The sequence below is a fragment of the Eublepharis macularius genome, chromosome 2 (assembly GCF_028583425.1).
Source record: "Eublepharis macularius isolate TG4126 chromosome 2, MPM_Emac_v1.0, whole genome shotgun sequence".
Taxonomy (NCBI): Eukaryota; Metazoa; Chordata; class Lepidosauria; order Squamata; family Eublepharidae; genus Eublepharis; species Eublepharis macularius.
This window is the reverse complement of record NC_072791.1, coordinates 16,084,528-16,109,763: the sequence shown is the minus strand read 5'-3', so window position 1 is coordinate 16,109,763 and position 25,236 is coordinate 16,084,528. Positions and strand designations below refer to the sequence as shown.

At 44.4% G+C, this 25,236-nt stretch overlaps 1 protein-coding gene across 1 annotated transcript in view; it reads right to left on the bottom strand.

Annotated features, from left to right (window-relative positions):
* The window catches only part of BRF1 (BRF1 RNA polymerase III transcription initiation factor subunit), a 294,493-nt gene that overhangs the window by 137,948 nt on the left and 131,309 nt on the right, over positions 1–25,236 (bottom strand). Inside the window, exons 8-11 of the mRNA XM_054970610.1 lie at positions 15,153–15,279; positions 4,714–4,753; positions 4,537–4,629; positions 2,385–2,636 (exon numbers count right to left, since the gene is read on the bottom strand). Of these exons, the coding sequence (XP_054826585.1) occupies positions 2,385–2,636; positions 4,537–4,629; positions 4,714–4,753; positions 15,153–15,279 (512 nt within the window). The remainder of the gene's footprint in view (positions 1–2,384; positions 2,637–4,536; positions 4,630–4,713; positions 4,754–15,152; positions 15,280–25,236) is intronic.

Sequence of the window (25,236 nt, the reverse complement as noted above, 5' to 3'; positions counted from 1 at the left end):
CAGTGCCGCCTGTATTTGGATGTCATGGCAATTCAGAGCTTAATCAAACCAGGAAGCGTTCAGTCAAGCAACCTACCCTAAAGGAAGACGAGGGAGGTGGAAGGAACAAGGGGGCATGGTCGGGCATAACAAAAAGTCGCGATCAGGCCAACAAACCTTTGTCACATGAGTCTGCTGTGATGTCTGAAAGCCACTTCAATCTCAATTGGTGATTTAAAAAAACTGCACCGTGTTATTAACCCTAGTCTCCGGCTGGTTTTCTCCATTCAAAAAACGACGCATAGCTGCTTCCGCTTCAGCAATGTACCATTCACAAGGACTTACGTTGTTGGGTTTTTTTAAAAAAATGCGCAACCAACATTTTATTATTAAGCAACCAAATCATGTTACCTGTAATTTGTACCAAACGCTTCAGGTATTGGCCATCGTATATGGAGCGTTGGAGGGGGAAGGGGGGAGTCATGTTCCAGCATTATCCTGCTGGTTGCAGCAAGATTTTCACATCTCATTAACGACATAATGAAGGCTCAATCACAGATACAATAGTCTATAAAGAGTGCCCAATTTATGAACTGCACACACACAAGGTTTGATTGGGAAGGTTTGCTACTAGGAAGATTTATCATTTCCCACTCAGAGAGACCTTTTCGGCAGGATGTGGTACACAGAATATGCATGAGCAGCAAACTATGAGAGCATTTTGCGCATGTCGGACATATGGGGAGGGACATTCCAGCCCTCCTGGGTTTAAAGCAGTCACACACCAGAGGATCTGGGCAACTGGCATGAAGGATCATGACAATAATGAATGCCTTGGTATGGCCATCTAAAGGAGAGGTCAGGATCTAGACAATGGCCGTTTTCACACGCACCCCGGGGGATCGCGCAAACTCATGGCATGAAGCGTCTTCCTAGCATAATCTCCTGGCACGATCCCCTTTAATGACCTGATGACGTCAGAAAAAGCGCCATTAAACAGGATCATGCCGGGAAATCGTGCTAGGAAGACGCTTTTATGCCATGAGTTTCACGTGATTTTCCGGGCACGTGGCCGTGTAAAAACGGCCGATGTTGAGAGAGAGCAGGATTTTTCTCAAGGCAAGAAGCAAAAATTCTAAAGCTACAAACCTTTGCATTCAGGTGATTTGCAGATAGAAAAGCAGCAGGGACATAAACATGGAGTTTCACACTCTTGTGAAGAAATCTACCATATTTTGCTACTAACATTTCACATTTATTTAACATCAGCAGCATGCAGCCTACCCAAGACCTCAATCTAGTGGCCAAAAGGTACATACAAAGTGGTACACACTGTGAATGTGTCAACAGTTCCAAAGAGGTAGTACGTGTAACCCTGTAGCAGCAAAACTAAACAGAAATCCAGCGGCTTCTTAAATACTAACATCATTGATTTCTGCTTAAGATTTTGTGAGTCCGAGCTCACTTCATCAGGTGTGTGAAATGGCTGTCTACAGCAGTTATTCATCATGAATGTGACTGATTTTGTGTGCCTATGAACAAGCAAAAAAAAAAGACACAGTCATGGATGGGCAAAGGGACAAGACAGGCAGGCAGAAAAATAGATAGCATTTCTGGGTCCACAATGATACTGGGACAAAGAAGCAAGTTTTGCAGTAACACAGCATTCATCATTAAACAAGCAAAGCATTCTGTACCCAAACTGTGCCACTCTACCAATACTGCTGGTCAAATTAAAAACAGGATCTAAGAACAGCCCTGCTGGATGCCAGGTGCAAAAGGTCCATTTAACTCAACATCCAGTTTCCAGCAGGGGTCTGCTACATGCTTCCAGCAAGACCACAGAAAAGCCATTTTGAATCCTGTCTTTCCTGAAGCCGCTATGCAAAGGTATAATGCCTCTTAGATAATCCCTGAGAGAGGGTGGCAAAAACAGATACATTCAGCCCTATATAGATAAGCAAATCCAAAGAAGAAACGAAAAACCTCAGACCATATGCCAACCTTTAAAATGAAGACGAAACAGAACAAATCTTCTAAGCCCAGGGCTTTGAGAATTCTTGAGAGAGGAATAAAAACCATCCTTGTTCATTACAGGTTAATATTCAAACCATTAGTTTCAAGAAAAGTCTGAGATAATAAAAATTGTACAAGTAAAATTTGGCCTTACTAGGCTGATATTACTAGGATGATGTTAATTAAGGTGCCAGCATTATACAGGTACATCATTCCCTACTTCAGCTACCATGGATTCCCACTTCATTCATTGTGAAAATTCCAGCCAGCAAAACTATTTGGCTTGAACAAAAACAACTCTGACCCAAAAGTGAAACTCCACACCGAACCACCACTGCCATCTCACATTATACAATTTGGTCAATGTGTCCAGTTCCGCTTTTACTTACTGTGGTCTCGACCCTTGGTCAAAATGCACTCTTTTATCGATTCTGTTATCCCAAGACTAGCCGCGGTTGGGAGGGGGCCGAGCAGAGATTCCAGGGCCAGGGGCCTGACGGCAGCTTCTTTCTCCTCTAGTTTGTCTTTGTCGACCAGCTCGGAGTAAAAGTCCTTGTTCAAATGGTTGGCAGCTGCTTCTAGTTCTTCATCTTCTCCCTCCTCCTCACCGAATATACTCAAGGCATTATCTTCCATGCAGTCTTGAAGGACAGAGGATCAAATAATTTCATCTAATATGCTGAAGCAGAGGTATGCCCTCATAAAAGACTCCCAAGAATCCCCCACGGTCGCTACTTCTTTCTAGTCTCAGATCTAACAGTAGTTCATTCACTTTTCCTTTACAGAAAGAGCCAATCCACAGCAGCAGAAAGTTAAAAGCTAGGGCTCATTCCCCCCCCCCACCACTGCCCCCCAAAGTACTGTAATTTTATGAAGGGATCAGTGACCACATAATCAAGAGTAAATGGCACGCTTCTCCGCTCTGACATTATTTTATATTCCACTAACAGACATGATTATTTTGTAAGAAAAAAAACTCACATTTATACAAGGCCTCCCCGTTCCTGCACTAAATGTGACAACGGAATTATACTAACCGATTTCTAATGCATCAACTAGACACAGATTGTTGGTAACTCAGCCTTTTCCCAATTACACCCAAATTTAGTGTGCGCTGCTAGTAATAAGGATCTGGTGAACAATGCAGCCTGTGAACAAATCGCTACACATACTATCAGCCTCCAGCGGACTAGAAGAGACCCAGCAACGCTCTCCGCTTCTCTCTTTCCATCTGTCTCTCTCTCAACTCACCTTCTGGCATCATCCAGTTTCTTCTAGTAGGAAAATGAGGAAGAGACACAAAAAGAAAACTACAGTGTCTCCCTTGTTCCTTTCTGCTACGAGAAGAAACCAGGGAGTGCCAGAGGGTAAGTGAGCCAAGTGGCAACAGGCATCAGTGTACAAAAGGCTGGCGAGATGTCACCATGGGCACCTGCACACCATTTCTGCTATAGTCACTCTGCGTCCTTTGAACATATGGCAGCTGGTGTGGAATAGGATCGATGCCATTATTTGGTCAATATCGTGCCATTTAATTATGGCTGTAACTAAGTAACATTTCCAGAGGGTCACATGCTAGAACTGCTTGCCATTGCAAATATTACACCCTGATTATCAAGGGGCTTTGTTTCCAGCTCTAGCCACTGGCCACACACAATTTCTGAAACAGTGAGTAGGCTACAAACAGTGGAGGAGGCACCTTCACAGCTTCCAGCCTCTAAAAATCATTGCCTGGCTGGGGAAGACTACGCCCTCCTGAAGTTCCATTGGCCAAAGAGGCCTCCCCAGGCACTGAAGTTATCTGAACAATGGAACAGACGACCTAATCAAGGGCCGTTTCCAGACGGCCCCCGCCTCGCGAAACGTCGCGCGTCATTGCGCAGAAAACGCAAAATATCGCGTTTTCTCGCGCGAGTTTTGCGTGACTTTGCGCAAAACTCGCGCGAGAAAACACGATATTTCGCATTTTCTGCGCGACGACGCGCGACGTTTCGCGAGGCGGGGGGCTGTCTGGAAACGGCCAAGCTCTCTCCTGTCGCTTTTGAGTTTCATCAGTCATTTAACTAATGGAATCGGACACAGGTGGGCACCGTTACTGCCTCCAACACCCCATCTTTCCTGGCTTTCCAAATGTTGGGAGTTCCCCAAAAGTTGGATTAAGTTAACAATCAGTGCAATCCTAAACAAAGTTATACCCTTCTAAGTTCAATGAAGTCAATAGGCTTAAAAGGCTGTAACTCTGTTTAGGGTTGCACTGTATATCTCCTTACTACACATGCTGTCGTCCCCACTATAGCAGCTGTTTCATTCCCCTCCCAAGGGGCTTTCAAATGGAATTTAAAGTTCCAGTTTGGCACGCCCAGTACCATTCTGTGACACCCCTGCCCCCGCCCCACGCCTTGATGTTCTTGCTCACAACTGGAACAAATGCTACGCTGTGGTCAAGCTTACTATATTTATACATCGGAAACACAAAGTTAGCCTAAAATTACACTCGTATTTCTAATCTAGTCACACTTTACTTAAATTAGGGAGGCTTACCGTCTTTACTATAATTTGCATATACTCCTTTTGCTTTCGGCCGGCTGTTTTCTAATTCAATCTCTATTTCATCTTGGTAGCTTGATATCTCGCCTGCAGTAAACAGAGAGATCTGTCACCAAGGTGCAAATGATACGTAGCTTTAGCGAGAAGGCTCGGTCATGTGTAGGCCCCTACCTTCCAACTCTTCAAGTTTTTTCGACAGCTCCTTCTCAAGCTGGAGAGAGAAATGAAGAGAATTAATTTGGGAACCAGGAAAATTTGCAAATACAAAGAACTACAGACTTCAAAAGGTACAGTCCTGGCCATGTTAAAACCAGCAGCAGGAGTCCACTCAATCTCGTTGCGTCAGGCTTGCATTCAAAGGGTTTACACTGAGCAAGCTAATCTGATGACTGTGAATGGTAGGAAGCAGACTGGGAAATAGATTTAAAATATTGTTTGAAATTCAGTGCCGTCTCACTAGATTCACACCTCAAAATGGTATTCGAAAAGGAGATTGCCAACATTGTTTGCAGTATTATCCGGACTGCCATATTCCACACGGTGCTAGAACACCAGAGACCATGGCCACTGCAGCTTTCATTTGGCCAAATAAATCTGAGATGCAGGAAGATTCCCTTCCCATCCCAGGTGGGGGAGCCCTGAAATCCAGAAGCATGAGGATTCAGGAGCAAGGTAGTTAGATATTCTGAATTATCACAAGTATTTTATTTTTTGTCTAATCTAATGCTTTTTAGGCCATCTTTCTCTGACTGAAAGCTCAAATATGGGCTAACAGATGCTTCGCTAATGAGAGCCAAGCTACAAGTGACGTCTTACACAGGTTGGACATTTGTCAGCTTACCTCAAGTTTTGATGGGAAATGTAGGCATCCTGGTTTTACAGCTTGGCTCTCCATTAAAGCTGCAAGACCATGATGCCTACATTTCCCATCAAAACTTGAGGGAAGCTGACAAGTATCCAACCTGTGTCATGTGTCACTTGTAGCTTGACTCTCAGTTAGGGAACACAGACTTCACCACTATGTTGCCTTACGTTGTTGTTTTAAGTATGTGCTCCTATGAGTTACCTGTGCTTCATATTGTCTAATGTCAGCCCTAGAATTGCTTATCCTGTTTCAGCATTTCTTCAGCTCTGTACTGGATTCCTGCTAATGTTATGTCTTGTATTTATTTACCCTATGGCATTGTTTATACAAATGTCCTTGATACTGACTGTACTAATTTCACACTGTGTAAGCCACTTTAAGTCTCAGTGAGAAAGGCAGACAATAAATGACATAAATAATAATATTAACAATATCACAAAACACACCTCAGCCAACAAAATTAATTTTAAACCCCATGTACTACATTAATAACTAGATTACTGCCTATAAACTTTGTACATTCTTTTAACAAGGTTTCAAAATCTGGAAATCTACTCCACATGGTGGGAACCAGTGAATAACATGCGTACATTGGCAGGCTTCACCCTTCTCTGTGAGGCAATGGAAAGAAACCATTCACTTCAGGAATTAAGGCAGGGATCACCATGGGTACCATAGTGCCCACTGACATCTTTCCTGGTGCCCACCAAGTGTTTTTAGAATATGGGTGGGGCTTCTGGTTGGCCACTGGAGACCTGATTGTCTATGCAGATTAAAATAGCGTTGTTTTGGCATCAGCTGCCGCCACAGTGTTGGTTCTATTCTCTCTCTCACTCCTCCTTCCTGATGTTCCCCCCCCCCCCAAATTATTCTTCTTGTCTCTTGCATTTGGGCTTCCTCTGTGGGTGCCTCCACTTGCTGTGGTGGCCATTTTGTGGCTGACTTTGCCTCCAATGGCAGCCATTTTGTGGTTGTGTCCATCACCCTTTGTCAGAATTCCAAAGGTGGCCACAGGCTCAAAAAGGTTGGGGACCCCCGCACTAAGTTGTTGCTAGAGTTCTTCTCAGGAGAGAAGGTCCTTCAAGTATATAGATCCTGGGCCATGAAGGGCTTTCAAGGTAGTAACCAGCAACTTAACCTGAACATGGAGACCAACAGGCTAAAAGATCAATTCTCAGTCTGAGAAGTAGTTTGGATGAGCGGTTTTATTTGCCTACGGCCACCCTTTTGACTGGCATAGCTGATTGGGATGTGAACCATAGTTTTCCATCACCAGACCCATGCTCTGACCTCTTCACCACATTGCTGCTAACCGCCTGCATATGCTTTTCATAAACGTCAAAGCTTTACCTTCGGATGTGGGAAAACCTGAATTTTTTTTACAACTCATACGCCCAACAAAACATCTAATTATAGCACATCGCTGGGGTGCATCTTTGCTGCCTCACTGGCTTAAATAGCAACAATAGCTATAGGCAACACTTGCATTTTATTCATACCTACAGGCCAGAAAGCAGAGGCCTAGGCCAGTTAAAGGAATAACCATGTGACTACATAGTGTCTCCTATGAACACTGGACTTTACTTTTTCTTTAATCATCTTCATAGTCAGAGAGAGAGATCCATTTTACATAAGGCACAATAGCTTTCATACATCAACAAGGAAATTGCAATGGATTAACCTCTCGTTTTCCTATCTGCAACAGCCATAAACGTCACAGAGACAGTAATTGCTTTTACAGCCATCATGAAATGGCTATTGAGCTAAAGACCACATTAAATTCATGACATTTATAAGGCTAAAGAGCAAACGGGCCTCCATTCTTGGTCTCTGCAGACAAGGAACTTTTATCTGAGTTCACACATTTTTCTACTGAGAACATCATCTATGCTGGATGTTGGATGGGAAACTTTCTAACCCCAGGAGCATAAGCATGGCAGACTTATGTTGTGTGGATAGGGAGGCCAGGCCAAGCCTGACAACCGGTGAGAGGAGGTATGTGACGTCAACAACATCACCATCACTACATTACTTCCAGGTACAACCTGGAAGTTGCAGTGGGTAGCTCTAGGAATCACTGCAACTCTATGACAAAACTCTATGGTTCTACCATACAGTTTCCAGTGATTCCTAGAGATACACATTGTCACCCATGTTTTACCTGGAAGTGATGTGCCAGCTACTAGGCTGAAGCCTTTTTTCCTCCTTTATTTTTCGCCTGCCACCAGTTGGAATTGTGGCGGGCAAAGTGAAGACTCCTCAGGAGTTTGCCCACAGTAAGGGGAAAATAAGTCTACATCTGGCTCATGCTGACTCCCAGGTAGGAGTTGATCATCCAACTCTGCCTGGGAAGCCCAAGGAGCAAGACAGACATTTCTTGGGCCATCTTTCAGCCCACAGAACAGCCAAGAGATAATGTGCTGACCTCCAAACCAAAGAGTCACATAGGCGATAATGGAGCCAGGCCACCACCACAGGTCAGCCCATTTAGCTCCAAGTCAAGATCCCTTATGGCCCACCCAATTGTTTCAGTCATGTACCCCTGCTCTACTAGTTAGACTGCACAATGTGCATCTTTGAATGACTTCAGGTTCTGCCATTTTGAAAGAGAATAATCTCTCGATCCACTTCATGCAGAATGTTTGTTTCACAGAGCTCTATCGTGTCCTCCCATCATCGTCAATTTCCCAATTAGAAAAAAAACCTCTTTATTCACTCCATATAAGAAAGATGTTCTTCATCATTTCAGTTAGCCTTTCCTGTCACTTCTCCAGCTGTACAGTATTTTTAGAAGCAACGCAGGCTTGTACTGAGTCACAAGTCCATTCAGTCTAGGACTGACTACTCAAGCTGGTGGTAGATCTCCAAGCTCTCCAACAGAGGTGTTTCCTTGCCCCACTATCCATAGTTTCAGGTGGGTGCCCATGTTGGTCTGCAGTAGAAGAGCAAGATTCAAGTCCAATAGCACCTTAAAGACCAACAAGATTTCAGGATATAAACTTTTAAGAGTCAAGCTCTCTTGGTATCTGACTTTCTTTTACCCAGCTGGGATCAGGCACAAAGCAGGTGGCAATGCCCATCCCCGCCTTCACTCAGCTGGAATCAGGAGCAGAGCAGGTGGCAATGCTCACCCTCCGCCATCACCTGGCCAGGATCAGGAGCGGAGGAGGTGGCAATGGTCGCCCCCTGACTTCACCCATTTGTGATCAGAAGCGGAGCAGGGGGCAATGCCTGCCCCTCCCCCTGCCTTTAACCAGCCAGGATCAGGAGCAGAGCAGGTGGCAATGCCCGCCCCCACTTTCACCCAGCTGGCATTAGGAGCAGAGCAGGTGGCCATGCCAGCTGCCCCTTCACCCAGCTGGGATCAAGAGCGGAGCAGGTGGCAATGCCTGCCCACTGCCTTCACCCAACTGGGATCAGGCACTGAGCAGGTGGCAATGCCTGTATGCCACCTTCTCCCAGCTGGGATCAGGCACGGAGCAGGGGGCAATGCCCGTCTCCAATTTCACTCAGCTAGGAGCAGGAGCAGGCAAACACCAACAAGGGGCTGCCTCTGGATCACAACTGTTGAAGATTTGTAAAGAAACAACCGGAGGTATACACTAGAGTAATCACAATAATTCTCCTCTACTAGATAAGAATAATTTTACTGTATTTTAAATACAAAGTGCACAGTGTTCAAGTGCATAATCAATAAATATAAATATAATATACCATAAATACTACATAACAATGTACAAAAATATCCCATCTATATACAATATCATTAGTTTGTACAGAAGTCCAACTGGTGTAGAGCTACCAAGGGAGACCCATTGTTTCTGGCTGTGGCTCTGTTTTGGAGCCACTTGCAGTTTACCTGGATTCTTTCTTACAGGCAGAGGTATTGAATATTCCCTCATATATTAAAGACACCAGGAATTTTATATAAATGATAGAAAACACCCCAGTAGAAGAAAAGTTTGCTCTATTAACGATGGACGTAAACTCCTTATACACGTCTATACTTCATGACATGGCACGATTGGTGGTAGCTGATGGTTTGCACAATAGACAGAACCATAAACCGAGCTCTGAGTTCTTACTTCAACTCTTGGACTTGATTCTAGAAAAAAATTATTTTAGATTTTTGAATAGTTATTTTTTTCAAGTCAAAGGGGTAGCCATGGGGTGTGTGGCTGCCCCCAGTATTGCTAATATTTTTATGGCACAGTGGGAGGCCAAATACATTATGTATCAGAACAATCCTTATTTTGGATGTACAAAAATGTCCCATCTATATATGATAGCATTAGTTTGTACAGAAGTCCAACCGGTGTAGAGCTACCAAGGAAAACCACAAAGTAAGTAGTAATTCACACTGAATATATTAGAGTTCTGTTGTTTAAAGCTTTCCATTCTGGTCTTTTTCAGGAACTCGATGGAATGGAATAAGAACCTCCAGAGATGACCCGGTCCAAAATGTACACGTAGATCAACTGTATTCAATAGCAGGGCCTGACGGGCATTGCTAGTGTATTTTCCTCCTGATCTTGAATGTAAATATGTACTAAAGGAAGAGGAGAATCCATATTATAATGAGGTAATCATTTTGAAACGATTTATTGATGATGTGTTTCTAATTATGAAATTTAACAACCATGTAGGGGACTTTATAAATTGGTTAAATTCCTTAGACAATAGTATCAAATTTACTTGGGAGGGGAGTACTACTTGCATTACTTTTTTTAGACGTCATCGTATTCAAAGAAAATAATGGAATGTTCAAAAGTTAACAGACTGTTGTTCTTATTTACCTTTTACTTCATGTCACCTCACTCATCTGAGGGAAAATATTCCAACGGGACAGTATTTATGTATGAAAAGGAACTCCAAGGGATGTTGATTTTAAAGAAGAATGTAAGGTACTTGATAGATCCTTTTCAGATCGTGGGTACCCAAGACGGGTCATAGAACAGGTCAACAAAAAAGCAATAATGACACCATGAGAGGCACTATTCTCCTAAAAATAAAGAATCACCAGACAGGATAAGGTGGGCAATTGATTACACTCCAATGTCCATAAAAATTAGTAGAATTATAAATAGACATTGGCATATTTTAAGCAGCATAAAGGGTTGTGAAGGGAGACCATTAATTGGATACCAGAAGACTAGAAGCTTAAGGAATTTGCTAGTGCATTCAATTTTTCAGTAAAATTGCAACGTTACACAACATCCAAAGGGTCATTTCCCTTGTGGGAATTGCAATGTTTGTGATTTGTCTATTCCAGTAACACACACTGTTAACCCACGAACCAACAAAGCTTTATATAGTCTGGACTTCTCTACCTGTAGAACTAACAACGTGGTGTATGTGATTCAATGCAATTGCCCCAAACTTTATGTTGGCAGTACCTCACATTCTCTAAACGTGAGGGTGCAAGAACACGTGTCTAGAATAAAGAATAGAGTTGCAGATGCCCCTCTTGTTGCACATTTCATGGATAGAGATTTTAAAGTGTTTGTATTAACTGTTATCAAATCCTCTATAAATTATAGATCCAGAGGAGTTAGCCGTGTTAGTCTGCAGTAGCAAAATCAAAAAGAGTCCAGTAGCACCTTTAAGACTAACCAACTTTATTGTAGCATAAGCTTTCGAGAATCACAGTTCTCTTCGTCAGATGCATGGAGGGCAAGAAGAAAAACTTTTACAAAAAGAATTGGAATGGATTTACAGACTTAACTCTTTATCCCTTCATGGTTTAAATAACGAGATTGAATATACTTGTTTTTTAGTAGTGTTACATTTATTACTGTTCCTTTAAGAATGTAGTGAAGAGCAGCTTAAAAGGAATGGGTGTATTCTCTCTGCACGGCAATTGACCGTTGTTTCTTCCCAACCTGGTGACTTGAAATAGAATAAATAACGGGAGTTTGTAAGTAGGGAACTTAATTCATCATTCTGTTTTACTTGTTATTGTATAACGGCAAAAGAGTATAATGGCAATAGAGAATCTATTTGTTTAGCTAATGATATGCTTTATTACAATTTATTTTTATAGCGTTTGTCATATGAAATAGGAGACTTTGAAACAGCCTTGAGTGAAAAGGGAGGAAAATACGCCCGTCAGGCTCTGCTATGGAATACGGTTGATCTACGTGTACATTTTGGACTGGGTCATCTCTGGAGGTTCTTATTCCATTCCATGAAGTTCCTGAAAAAGACCAAAATGGAAAGCTTTAAACAACATAACTCTGATATATTCAATGTGAATTACTATTTACTTTGTGGTTTTCCTTGGGAGCTCTACACCGGTTGGACTTCTGTACAAACCAATGATATTGTATATAGATGGGATATTTTTGTACATTGTGATGTAGTATTTATGGAATCCTATATTTATTGAAAAACTATTGATTAACACTATGCACTTGAGCACTGTGCATTTTATATTTAAAATACAGTAAAATTATTCTTATTTAGAGGAGTAAAATTATTGGGATCAGGAGCAGAGCAGGTGGCAATGCCCGCCCCCCGCCATCACCCGGCAAGGATCAGACAGCAATGTCCAACCCCCCCTTCACCCGGCCAGGATCAGGAGTTGAGCAGGCGGACACCCCCCCCCCTTTTCACCACTTCAGGATCAGACACAGAGCAGGCAGCAATGCCCACTCCCCCTTCACCCAGCCGGGATCAGGTGTGGAGCAGGTGGCAATGCCCGCTCCTCCTTAATCCAGCCAGGATCAGGCCCGGAACAGGTGGCAATGCCCACTCCCCCTTCACCCAGCCAGGATCAGTTGCGGAGCAGGTGGCAATGCCCGCCCCCACCTTCGCCTGGCCTGGATCAGGTGTGGAGCAGGGGGCAATGTCTGCCTTTCACCTTCACCCAGCTGGGAGCAGTCACAGAGGAAGAGATAATGCCCGCCTGCCTGCCCTCCCCTTTCTAGAGCCCGTTGTATTTTTTCCGACAACGTGCTTTGTTTCTAGTTAAAAATAAAAGCAATATAAATAACAGATGAAAGCCTGTCTGTTTTGGAAGAAAAAAGAGAAAAGTATTGAACATGCTGACTTTTTAACCTTTAAGTGTTGATTTTATTTCCTTCTACCCATTTCTGACCTAATGGTTGTTTTTAGAAGATGACTGGCTAACAATAGTTTTTAAAAAGTATTACAATTATATATTCAAATACTGTAATTTTATTGTTTCGTGTTACAGTTTTCATAGTTTAATGTATTATTTGGAGGCTGTAAGTCATCATGATGGTGTTATACAGAGAAGCAGGGTAGAACTTCCTTAAATAAATACCAAAGGATCAAGACATTCAATAAAAGGTTGCTTGGGAAACCTGGCTGCTGGTAACCTCATCAATGGCAACTGGTGGCAAAAGCTTTTGACCCGGCGCACTTAGCAGGCACGTAGCCGATGCTAAATCTCACCTGCCATCTGAATGTTCAATCTGTCCGTTTAGAGAGATCATTTTGGATCCTTCCCAGCTGCCTCTCGGATGGGCTGGTTCATCATCATTGAGAAAATTTGGTCAGGATTTTTTTTACACACACCAGGGAGGGGACCAGATTTTGAAAACATGACCCAGAATGTTTCTGCAAAGCTGGGGGTGGTGGTGGAAGGAGGGTATTTAAAGACAACACCACATTGGGTTTTTAAAAAAATAACCATAATAATTTCCATGCAAAATTAGTAATTGCTCACACACATCTATCAACTCAGGAACTGATTCTAGTGATACGCCGTGCATGTCTTGGCAAGCAATATTTTGGAGCGACTCCAACACAATTTGATCGTAATTAATAGCAGTGCTTATTTTAAATTGGACCGGTTAAAACACAGAACTGTATGCAATGCTGTATTCTTTTTCCCCCCTACCCCTAGGCACCTCCAGTGAGAGAAGTACTTGAAAAGTAGGGGGGGGGGAGATGTGGGGGGGGGAGGATGGAATCCAATTAACAACCGAATACCTTTCCAGCTGCGGCCTTTAGTTAATTGGGGTGGAAGAACGAAAACGGCATAGGGAGGAGAGGAAATTTACATGCAACGCAAAAATAAGCTTTGCCAGGTCTCACGGAAGATGCCAAATCTCACAAGTCAAAACAGGTTTGTGATGACAAGGTGAGGTGAGGTGGGCACTGAGGGGGAGACCCATTCCCAACGAGGTCCCCTAAGACAGACAGTGCACAAAGAGAACAGTGGCCGCTAGGCAAAGGAAGCTAACGTACACGATCTCCTGGGCAGCAACTGGAGCAGGAACAGGAAACAGGTGTGTGATCCGCATGGATTCATTACAGAAACCAGCTCTTCCCATGTCACTCCTCAGCCCGCTTGACTCTTTCTGCATCTCTGCTGCCCAAATCCTTCCATTCGCATGATAAGAAGAGCCCGGCTGGATGAGACCACTGGTTCATCTAGTCCAACTGTTTCACACAGTGGCCAGCCAGTTACTCTGGGGGGTACAGAGGCCAAGGCCTTGCCCTGATCCCTTGTGGCACCAGGATTCAGAGGTTGACTGCCTCTGAATGTGGAGGCTTCCTCTCCTCAACCTCCCAGGGTAGTTTCCCAAACCTCACAAAATCCATGTATCTTAAAAGCTCTCCCATGGTTTTGTCTCCCTGGCTTTCTGCCTTGCCTCTTCCTGCTACATTTGTGACCTTTGCTCCTTCAATTTGATCAATCCTTAATAAGAGAATAGGTAGGTTTCCTGCTCTCAAAGGACTCCACTCCTCCTCCCACTGCTAGCTTCGCTTGAAACTTCCTCCCACAAGATGTACATGGTGCTATCAGTCCCCCTTCAACAGCCACCTTTTCAACTATCGCGCACTGGCATTTTCGTCCAGAAGCAATAAAGTGTTGTGGTCAAAGCGTCAGGCTAAGATCTGGGTTCAGATCCTCCCTCTGCTGTGAAGTGTCCTGAGCAACTTGGGCCAGCCACTCCTTCTCAACCTCAGCTACTTTGTGGGATTGTTGTGGAGTTAAAATGGGGGGGGGATTAAACCCACATAAGGTGAACCCCCAAGTTCTTTGGAGGATGGGTGGGATAAAAACATATAATACAGATAGTTATCCTAACTTAAAATACCTAAAGTCAATACAACTTAAATTGCTCAATACACATCCCTTGCCTTCCCTTAGACTCCCTCCTCTCCCTACTGTGGAAATGTAGACACAGGGCATGGTCAGAAGGCACACGATGCAGCAAACTTGCAGAAGCTAAGCAGGGCTGGAGTTGGTCAGGGCCCAGATGGGAGGCTTAGCCCCCCATGAAGACCACCTTAAGTTCCATGCTGGCTGGAAGAAATGTGGCTGTGGCTGGAAGAAATGTGGAGGATTAATCAAATAAATGAATAAACAAGTATGTCTCCTGGGGAAAGGAACGGCCTTTTTGGCTTCTGTTACTCTTCAAAACACTATGCACGCTCAAGGTTCCAGATAAGTTCCAACAACATCCTGCACTGCAGAAGATGTTAGATACTGGACGATGAAATGCACTCAGGTGGGGGAAGGAACAACACTCAAGTGCCTTCAGTACAACTCTGATCGTTGGACAGCTTTGCAGAACGTGCACTAAACTGACTATTGAATGGTGGTTTAATATATTCTTTAAACGTCCCCTTTTTTGTTACCTACTTCAGGCTACCTGGTGGGAGGGAGGAGGCCAGATAATATTAAATGCATAACGCAACCTAGCATTGCACTACGCAGCGGAAACAGAAAGGAGCAGCACGCATGTCACATGCTAGAAGAGTTCACCTGCTGAATCTTGATCTTTCGTTGACCAGCTGTAAAGGAAGGAGGGTCACATTCCTCTTCTAGTTCAATTGTCATGAATTCGTCTATTGTTAGCTGACTTGCTGGCGTGTCTTCAAACTCTGTAAGTCTAAAAGCAGGCATAAAACAGCATAAAGTATTAAGCATTTTCTGTAGGTGAACATATCAGAGTGGAAAACCCACACACACAAACATATGTGTGTGCATACACACACATACACACAAAGAACTCAGCCAAAATAAATCTGAAAAATTCAGCTGTCTCGTTGTCAGCCAAAATGATAACCAATAAGCATAAAGTTCCCTAACGAAACGAGGGAACAAGTTTTACACTAAGTCACACAAAATATCATTAGATCAACATTGTTCAAGTGTATAGGATATCCTCCTACTGCAAGAAAGCTTAAACCGCGTTAAACCATCTGGCCCTGAGCTGGCAGCAGGCCTCCAGGGTGGGAAGCGGAGGCCTCTTCCAGCCCTGCTACTTGAGATTCTTTGACTTGAGAGGTTTGGGATTCAATGTGACACATGCAAAGTTCTGCCCATGACCTTTTGGGTGTGGTTTTTGTTTGTTTGGAAACACACATCGAGGGAAATTAGCAAATTAATACCGGACAAGAAGCATTTGGCATCGGTACAGCTTGGTACTCTTCCTCAGACATCCTAACCATGTAACTTTTGCAAGTGTTCTGCTCTTGCTTTCTGCAGCGAACGCCATGTACTTTACATTTATGCTTCCTCGTTTCCAGTGCCATCTTAAGTTGAGTTGCACTCTCCGAAGTACATCGACTTCAATGGACTTAGAAAGATTTAACTCTGCTTGGGACAGCATCGTTCACATATTTTCCAGTAATCTTTAGTTTTCTAAGGTTGTCTTGTGTTATTACCCTGCTCTCTCATATATAAAATTGAAGTGATAGGACCGAGATTGAGAGGGACCGGTGTCTTCTCTTTATAACTGAGGTGGGATTTGAGCCAAGGACTTCCTGGTTCGTTGCTTCTACTCTTCCACTGCAATCCTAAACAGAGCTGCATTCTTCTGAAGTTCATTCACTTCAATGGACTTAGACAGGCGCAACTCCAGGAATGAATGGACTGTCAGTCATTCAGACCAATTAATTTCCGTAAATGACAACGGCTGTGGCTAGCATAAGCATCATCCGCTTCTTGAACCAGATGGACAGCATCTGCAGAAAAGGGTGCACTGCAGCTAGGGTTTCTCTCCAGCCTTACAGCTCACGTAACACAAGCACCAGCTACTTTCCTGCGTCTTTGGATCGCTGCCCTTATAGCCTAACAATGTTGCTAAACCTGTTGCCCAAGAAAATCCAGGGCCTTTGTATCAGGGAAGCCAATCAGCCATAAAAAAACAAAAAGATGTCTTGGATGGTTTGGTGATCCTGGAGCATCAGTTGTGGACAGAAGGAAAGAAAACTGAATTGCTTTTCCCTGCCTAGACGTCCCACCATCACTGCTGTATCTTATTTTACTCTGTTTTTACATGTGTGCTGCATGCATTTGTCTATACTGAGCTTAGAGAGGCCTGAAAGCAGATAACGGTGCACGTATGCATGAAATTTAACTGGGCCACTGATAATAACAACAACAACGTTCGATTTATATACCCTTCAGGACAATTTAATGCCCACTCGGAGCGGTTTACAAAATATGCTATTATTATCCCCACAACAGTCACCCTGTGAGGTGGGTGGGGCTGAAAGAGCTAGAAGCTGTGACTGATCCAAGGTCACCCAGCTGGCTTCAAGTGGAGGAGTGGGGAACCAAACCTGGCTCTCCAGATTAGAGTCCTGCCCCTCTAATCCACTACACCAAACTGGCTCCTAGTCATTGTTTCCCAGGCACATGAACACATGAACCTGCTTCCTGTGAGTCAGACCATCAGTCTATCAAGAGCAGCATTTACTGGCAGTGGCTCTCTCAAATGGCCGTTCCTGCAACTTGATTTTTTTTTTTAAACCGGAGAAAGTGGGGATTGAACCTGTGAACTTCTGCATGCAAACAGATGATTTACCATTGAACTACAGCTACTCCCTATTGTGACAGGAGCAGGTGAAGTGAGTAAGCTATGGAGAGGGGACTGGTCGCCTGCCTTACTCACTCACATGGTGGTAGAAGGATACGCAGAAAGAGGAAATAGAAATATGGCAACAAGGACCGACCCTGGTTGGCTCGCACCCAGCACTTCCACCCAAGCTCTGCCTACAGTGGCTCAGCCCACCAAATGCCAGCCCGCCTTGTTCTAGTCTAAAGGCTTCTCGTGAATTATATTCAAATTCATTTTGTCCCTTCTTTAAGGCTCTTTTTGCATGCATGATGCTTGCCAATGATCTGTCACTCTCTAGAAGCAGATCATGCGACCTCCTACATAAAGAGGCGAGGCTGCACAGACAAGAGCAGGCTGATTCTCAAAGGGTGGGGTAGGGCTTAGATTCTTCATCAAGCATATTTTTATCCCATCTTTCCTCTAAGGAGTTCAGAGTGGCATTCATGGTTCTCCCTCCCCTATGTTACTCTCATAACAACAACCCTATGAGGTAGGTTAGGCTGAGAGTGACTGGCCAAAGGGTTGCTCAGGGAGCTTCATGGCAGTGTGGAGATTTAAACATAGTCCCCCAACACTCTAACCACTATGTAACAGCAGGAAGTGGAGGGAACATGGAGCCAGATGCTGGCGACAGTGTGACATCACTTCCAGAAAAACCCTGTGACAGCATGCCTCCCTTGCATCTGACGAAGAGAACCGTGATTCTCGAAAGCTTATGCTACAATAAAGTTGATTAGTCTTAAAGGTGCTACTGGACTCTTTTTGATTTTGCTACTACAGACTAACATGGCTAACTACTCTGGATCTATGCCTCCCTAGGTATCAGCAGAAACTCTATGGTAAAACTATAGACTCCAACGATTCCGAACAACAACAACAACAACATTTGATTTATATACTGCCCTTCAGGACAACTTAATGCCCACACAGAGCGGCTTACAAAGTATGTTATTATTATCCCCAAAACAATCACCCTGTGAGGTAGGTGGGGCTGAGAGAGCTCTGTAGAGCAGTGACTGACCCAAGATCACTCAGCTGGCTTCAAGTGGAGGAGTGGAGAATCACACCCAGTTTTCCAGATTAGAGTCCCATCACTACACCAAACTGGCTCTGACATCACTTCCAGGGTGAGGGAAACCCAGAAGTGACGTCACACCATAGGCCCCACAGCCATTTTCCATTTTATTTTTCTCAGCAGCAGGAAATGGGAGCTGGGGATGGGGGATCCCCTGCCTCTATCATGGGGAGGTAAACCTATATATAACACTGACTCCATCACAACGGCATCTCCCTTTTGCTTTGTCCCACATAACTGAACAGCTCCTATTCTTTGGATGAGGAAATGCAAAACACTGTTGTTGGGAGATACCTTCCACCCTCTGTATGCAGAGGCCCTGCCCTGGTTTCCACAGAGGAGTGATTATAGTTGCCAGCAGACCTGGAGAAAAATGTCCTGTCCCATTAAGAAAGGCAGACTGTGTGGAAATGGGATTTTTATTAAGCTTTTTATAGCACAGGGGTAAAGTACACCACCCGTTAAATAACACCCCATTAAGCCCCTGTTAAGGAAGCAGGACTTTGTTCTCCAGCCAGTTGGCAACTTGATGCACACTCTCTGTGTGCACTACCCCTACTAGTCCTCGTTACACAATGTGGGAGTCTTTGCAGAATACAGTTCACCCCCTTTACACACCACCCTTCATGAGGAAATATTCTTTGCTAGCCAGGAAAACTATTTGAGGTCCAATTTCACAGAAGGAAGAGGCCATACAGACCTTCTAGTCCAATCTCCTGCCCAGTGCAGGATCAGCCTAAAGCATCTCTGACAAATATTCATCCAGCCTCTTCTTGAAAACTGCCAGTGAAGGGGAGCTCACCACCTCCTTAGGCAGTTGATTCCACCTTTGAACTACTCTGGCCATGAAAAAGTTTTTCCTAATATCCAGCCGGTACCCTTCTGCATGTAATTTAAGCCCGTTGCTTCGAGTCCTATCCTCTGCTGCCAATTGGAACAGCTCCTTGCCTTCCTCCAAATGACAGCCTTTCAAATACTTAACGAGAGCAACTATGTCCCCCCTCAATATCCTCTTCTCCAAACTAAGCATTCCCAAGGCCCTCAGCCTTTCCTCGTAGGGCTCAGTCTCCAGACCCTGATCATCCTCACCATTCTCTTCTGCACCCTCTCGATTTTGTCCACGTCCTTTTTGAAGTGAGGCCTCCAGAACTGCACACAATACTCCTGACCAAGGCAGTATAGAGAGGGACTATGACCTCCTGAGATTTCAATGCAATAGCTCTTTTGATACAACCCAAGTTTGCCTTTTTTGCCACTGCATCACACTAACTGCTCATATTTAGTTTACAGTCCACTCTACTGCAAGATCTCTTTCGCATACACTACTACCCAGAAGTGTATCCCCCATCCAGTATTTGTGCTTCACATTTTTGTGGCCCAGATGTAATACTGTGCACTTATCTATGTTGAATTGCATCCTGTTCACAACTGCCCACTTCTCCAGAGTATTCAGGTCTTGTTGAATTTTAACTCTATCTTCTTGGGTGTTTGCCACTCCTCCCAATTTGGTATCATCAGCAAATTTAATGAGTAGCCTGTTTACCCCTTCATCCAGATTATTGATAAAAATATTGAAAAGTACCGAGCCCAAAACAGAGCCCTGTGGCACCCCACTGGACACCTCCCTCCAATCTGATGAAACGCCATTGACCACCACTCTTTGGGAGCAGTCCTCTAACCAGTTCCCTATCCACTGAACTGTCCTATAGTCCAGTCCACAGTCTTCCAGTTTGCCCATCAGAATGTCATGGGGGAACTTATCAAAAGCTTTACTGAAATCCAGGTAAATCACGTCAACAGAGTTCCCACGATCCAGTAAGCTCATCACTCGATCAAAGAAGGAAACCTTCAATGTGACACCAGCACGGCCCAGCGTCTCTCCTTTAAACTGGACTGCATCTACATGCATTTAGTTAGCATGTGCAGGGGCATTGCACAGGTCCAGTGTGATGCTGGGGTTCTGCAAAGCTTCCCTGGCCTCACCAGCAGACTTAAGCCAGATGGAGGAAACACACTCCAAAAATTTCTGCTTAGAAGACATTCCAACACCGGCAGAAAAAGAGTCATCATTTCATACAAATCAGGCAAATGCAACTTGTAATCAAGCGCTTGGGCTGTGACCTATGGGCCAAGATTTTACTCACTCCACTACGCCCCAACACTAATCTAAAAAAAAGGGGGCGAGGGAGGAAAATAAGAATGCCAGTTTCCAAATCCGCTTTGCGCTTGCAACTCCCAAGTGATGGGTATGCTGGCAATTGCTTAAATGAGTGTGAAAACACAAGAACTGAAGTCTACTGTACTAGCACATTCTAAATGTCTTTGGAGCAAACTGTTTATTGAAACATTAGACTCACTCTGAAGGAAATTCCATGGGAAAATGGCACTCTCTCCACGGAAGGAAAGTTGACAGCTTGATCTACTAACATAGTGGAGGAAATTAGGAAGATGCTCAAACTGGATCTTTGCCTAACATACTGGCAAAGCACTTGCAATTCCGCCAATGATACCACTTTAAAATTATTTTAATGTGTTATTTCGAGGCACTACTTAATTTAGCAAAGCAATTCCTGGTGCATCTCCAATGAAATTTATAGTCAAGAGACCAAATAAAGTCATGTACTTCCATTCATAACAAACATTCTTTTCCTTTTGGTAGCATCCCAAATTCCCTAAGTCAGCCATCTGCTTGACAGCTGATTCAAGATCCATCTTGACTGACATGTATCCACTAACCACTGACATTTTGTGGTTTTGGTTACGGTGCTTAATATAACTTTCTCTCATCTTGCCTGCACTCTTTAATACAACGCCCATGTCAAATTGCAGAATCCAACACGTCATCTAGCAAAGAAACAAACAATGCCCACTCTTAAAAATATCTGTCGTTGCTATGTGCAATGCATACTGGGATCTGTAGTTTACAGGAATTTGTTGCTGCTACATAGAAGAAATGAAGCAGAACCAACTGACATTCTACATAAATGAAATAAACAAAAACTGCCAACAGAAGCTGAAAGTCAAGATTTAGGGTTTTTGAGTATGTTACTTTACCAACTGCTACTAATAAGTGTCTTCAACCACTGGATACAGGCTTAGGAAAGAGTATATGCTTTGTTTATCACAAACACACACACAATTTGTTCTAAGAAAACATACATGGTCTATGACAACAACATTCTGAAAACATGAACTCAGCATCCTAAACAGTCATAGAAGTGACCATGTAAACACCATAGGCGTACTCTGCTAAAATTTTCTCCATACACACATTACATTTTTATCCCACCCTTCTTGCAAGGGGCTTGGAGTGGCATACACAGTGCTCCCAATTCAGATGCACAAAAACCCTGTGAGGTAGACTAGACTGAGAGAAAGTGACTGTCCCAAGGTCAACCAGGGAGCTTCTTTGGCGAAGTGGAGATTCTAATCCTGGTCAGATGCAGGTTTTGGACATTGTGAGCTGCTTCGGGACCCCACTGCTTATAGAAAATAAATCCAGAGGAGTCGGCCACGTTAGTCTGTAGTTGCATAATAGTAAAGAGATGGGCATGAATCGAATTATGACCCCAAAAACCGCACAAACCAGGCCGGTTCGTGGTTCGTGAACCACTAGTTTATGGAAGCTCGTTTCCACGAACTTCCACGAACTGGTCTACTGGTTCGTTTGGGTCAAAAAGGGGCAGTTTAAATGGCCATTTCCCCAGGGAAATGGCCATATAAACTTTTCCTGCAGCTTGCAAGTGGCAGGTCTCTTTAAACTATCAGCTAGCAGGCAGCAGGGGGGATCCCCCCCTTGCCACCTGCCAGCTGATAGTTTAAAGGGACCTGTCACTTGCAAGCCGCAGGGCCCTTTAAACTGCCCCATCCCCAAGCCCCACCCCCACACTTACCTTGCCCTACGGACCTGCAGCATCCTCCCCCTCCTCCTGCAAGGGGCAGGAAGGCCATTTTTGGCCTCTTCCGCCACCACCTGGGCCCGCAGGGTGGCGGCGGAGGCCAAAAATGGCCTCCCCGCCCCTCAAATGGCTGCAGCAGCCCATGCGGCGGCAGAAGACGCCAAAAACAGCTTTCCTGCCCCTCGCGGGAAGAGGAGGAGGACACCGTGGGCCCACAGGGCAAGGTAAGTGTGGGGCTGGGGCTGGGGGCTGGGGTTTGGGCAGTTGAAAGGGCAACGCCACTCGCAAGTAGCAGGTCCCTTTAAACTATCAGCTGGCAGGCAGAGAGGGGGAATCCCCCCCATGCCACCTGCCAGCTGATAGTTTAAAGGGAAAGAAAGAAAAAATGGGGGGATATCCCAAAGTCAATGCAGAAACAAAGAAAATGCAGGGACCACAACAACCAAATCCAGCTTTTATGTTCCAAATTGTAGAACTGAAATATACAATGCACTGGAGCTTAATATATATAAATATTGAGTCAAAAAATACCACCAAACCTCCCGGCGGGAGATGGCAACGGGCTTGCCAGCTTGCAATTTTCCCGTTTCGCAAGAGTTATGCTTCTTCCAAAGCCACAACTTTTCAATACACTTGCAAAATAAACCTTCAAATCCTTTCTTTTTTCTGAAGTCAATCTGTTCCGAACTCTTTTTTCGAGCGTTTGGTCTCATGGAGGATAGGACGACACTGGATATGAGTCATGACAGTTCAGTAGAACTTCCAAGTTCAGAGGTGGTGTACCTGTAACTAACAGCGAAAGGGGGACTAACAACAGGGGTCATCTGTTGCCTTGATGACCTTCTTGGGGGAAAATGGTTGGCCACAGCGGAAGAAGAACTAAATCTTTGGTCTGATCCAGAAAAGGTTCTTGAGATTGTGTGTTCTTATGGGTAGAAAGCTAGATGCAAAGTGCTATCTGAACAGGACTCCTGTCTCAAAAAACAAAGTTGGTTCTAAAGAGAGAGAGGGAGAATGTGCGTGTTTTAACAAGTACATAAAATAAATGCTTATTAATTCAGCCAACTTCTCCTTAATGACAATTCAAGAATCTAAATGTGATTCCCCCCCCCCCCCCGAAAAGAAAGACAGGGAAAAAAATCTTAAGCTCAGGAAGGCGTACTTGAAAACGTTTGTTTTTAATATGCCTGCGATAAATGCAATATAATGTGGGGTTATTTGAGAAACATCAATCATGTTTTATGGATTTGTGATAAATACAGTTGTAATTATAGCTCCCTGAAAATAATTCAGCTGTCACGTTTACCTTGTCAAAGTAAATAACACTGTCAATTTAGTTGATGTGCATGACCCGGGTAAACATTTCAAAGCACGAATTTTGCAGTTAGGTTGCTTCGTTTTTAAACAACTGCTCCATCGAATGTGCTCCCACTACAGTTCGACACATTTGCTATCACTCAAATAAAAGGAAGGCTGTGCGCCAATAATCCAACCAAATCACTTGGAAATCATGTAAAGTTTCTGTTTAGCTGGGCTCCAAGCTTTAATCTGCTTAAACTGGAGCATTGCTCAACTCAGGATTAATCAACTAGCGCAAAGGCTTTGAGATGGTGTGCCTAAGAATTCCAGGTCATCTCCTCAGAGTATCAGAGATGATGGAACGAGAAAGTCGGTAACAGGGGACAGGTTTCTTAAGAACGCAAGAACCCCCCACTAGTCTGTTTCCCACATTGGCCAATCAGATGCCTCCAGGAAGCCTACAGGCAAGGCAGGACGGCCAAAACCTCCCACTATTGCTCCCCTCCAGCAACTCATATTTAGAAGTACGCTGCCTCTGAACATGGAGGATCCATTTAGTTGTGAAAGGGTCCATTGCTGACATCCACTGATAAAACCATTTTCCAAGAATTTGTGCCTCTCCCTTTTAAAGCCTCTGACATGAAGAAAGAGTTTGTTCTTCACTACTGATTGCCCCAGCAGTGACCAGCCACAAGGAAAACGGGGACACATGTTCAGTGGGCAACTGCGATCCAGGCTGGCTGACAGCCCACACGTACTGAAAGCGGCATGCCGTAGAATCATAGAATCTAGTCCATCCCCCTAGACTGCTCATCTAGTCCAACCCCTTGAACAATGCAGGAAATTCACAACTACCTCCCCTTCCCCCACGCACACCCAGTGACCCCCTCCGCCATGCCCAGAAGATGGCAAAACACTGTCAGGATCCCTACCCGAACTGGCCTGGGGCCAAGGTGGTGATTGGCATTACCTTGTGCTTGTAAGAAGGGGCCTTGGTACTCTCTCAACATACAAGGGTTCCATGCTAGATGCCTGAGGAGTCCTTTGTAGTTAAAATAGATGCAAAAGGGTCCTCTCAAGCATGGTGGTAGTGGTGAGCGCCCCTCAAGTCATAGCTGACTTATGGCAACCCCTGGTGGGGTTTTCATAGCAAGAGACTCGCAGCGGTGGTTTGCCATTGCCTGCCTCTGCAACCCTGGTCGCTGGAGGTTTCCCACCCAATTACTAACCAAGGCCAACCCTGCTTAGCTTCTGAGATCTGACAAGATCAAGCTCATCTGGGCTATCCAGATCAGCCCCTCCCCGCTCAAGCATAGGAAGCTTGAAAATTGTGAAAAAGTTTTGGCTGATCTATCTGCAGGTACTAATTTAAAATTGGGTCCAGTGGCACATTAAAGACCAACATTTTCCAGGATATAAGCTTTGGGGAGTCATGGCTTATTTTCTCAGATATACTTGGTGATTGGCATTACCTTGTGCTTGTAAGAAGGGGCCTTGGTACTCTCTCAACATACAAGGGTTCCATGCTAGATGCCTGAGGAGTCCTTTGTAGTTAAAATAGATGCAAAAGGGTCCTCTCAAGCATGGTGGTAGTGGTGAGCGCCCCTCAAGTCATAGCTGACTTATGGCAACCCCTGGTGGGGTTTTCATAGCAAGAGACTCGCAGAGGTGGTTTGCCATTGCCTGCCTCTGCAACCCTGGTCGCTGGAGGTTTCCCACCCAATTACT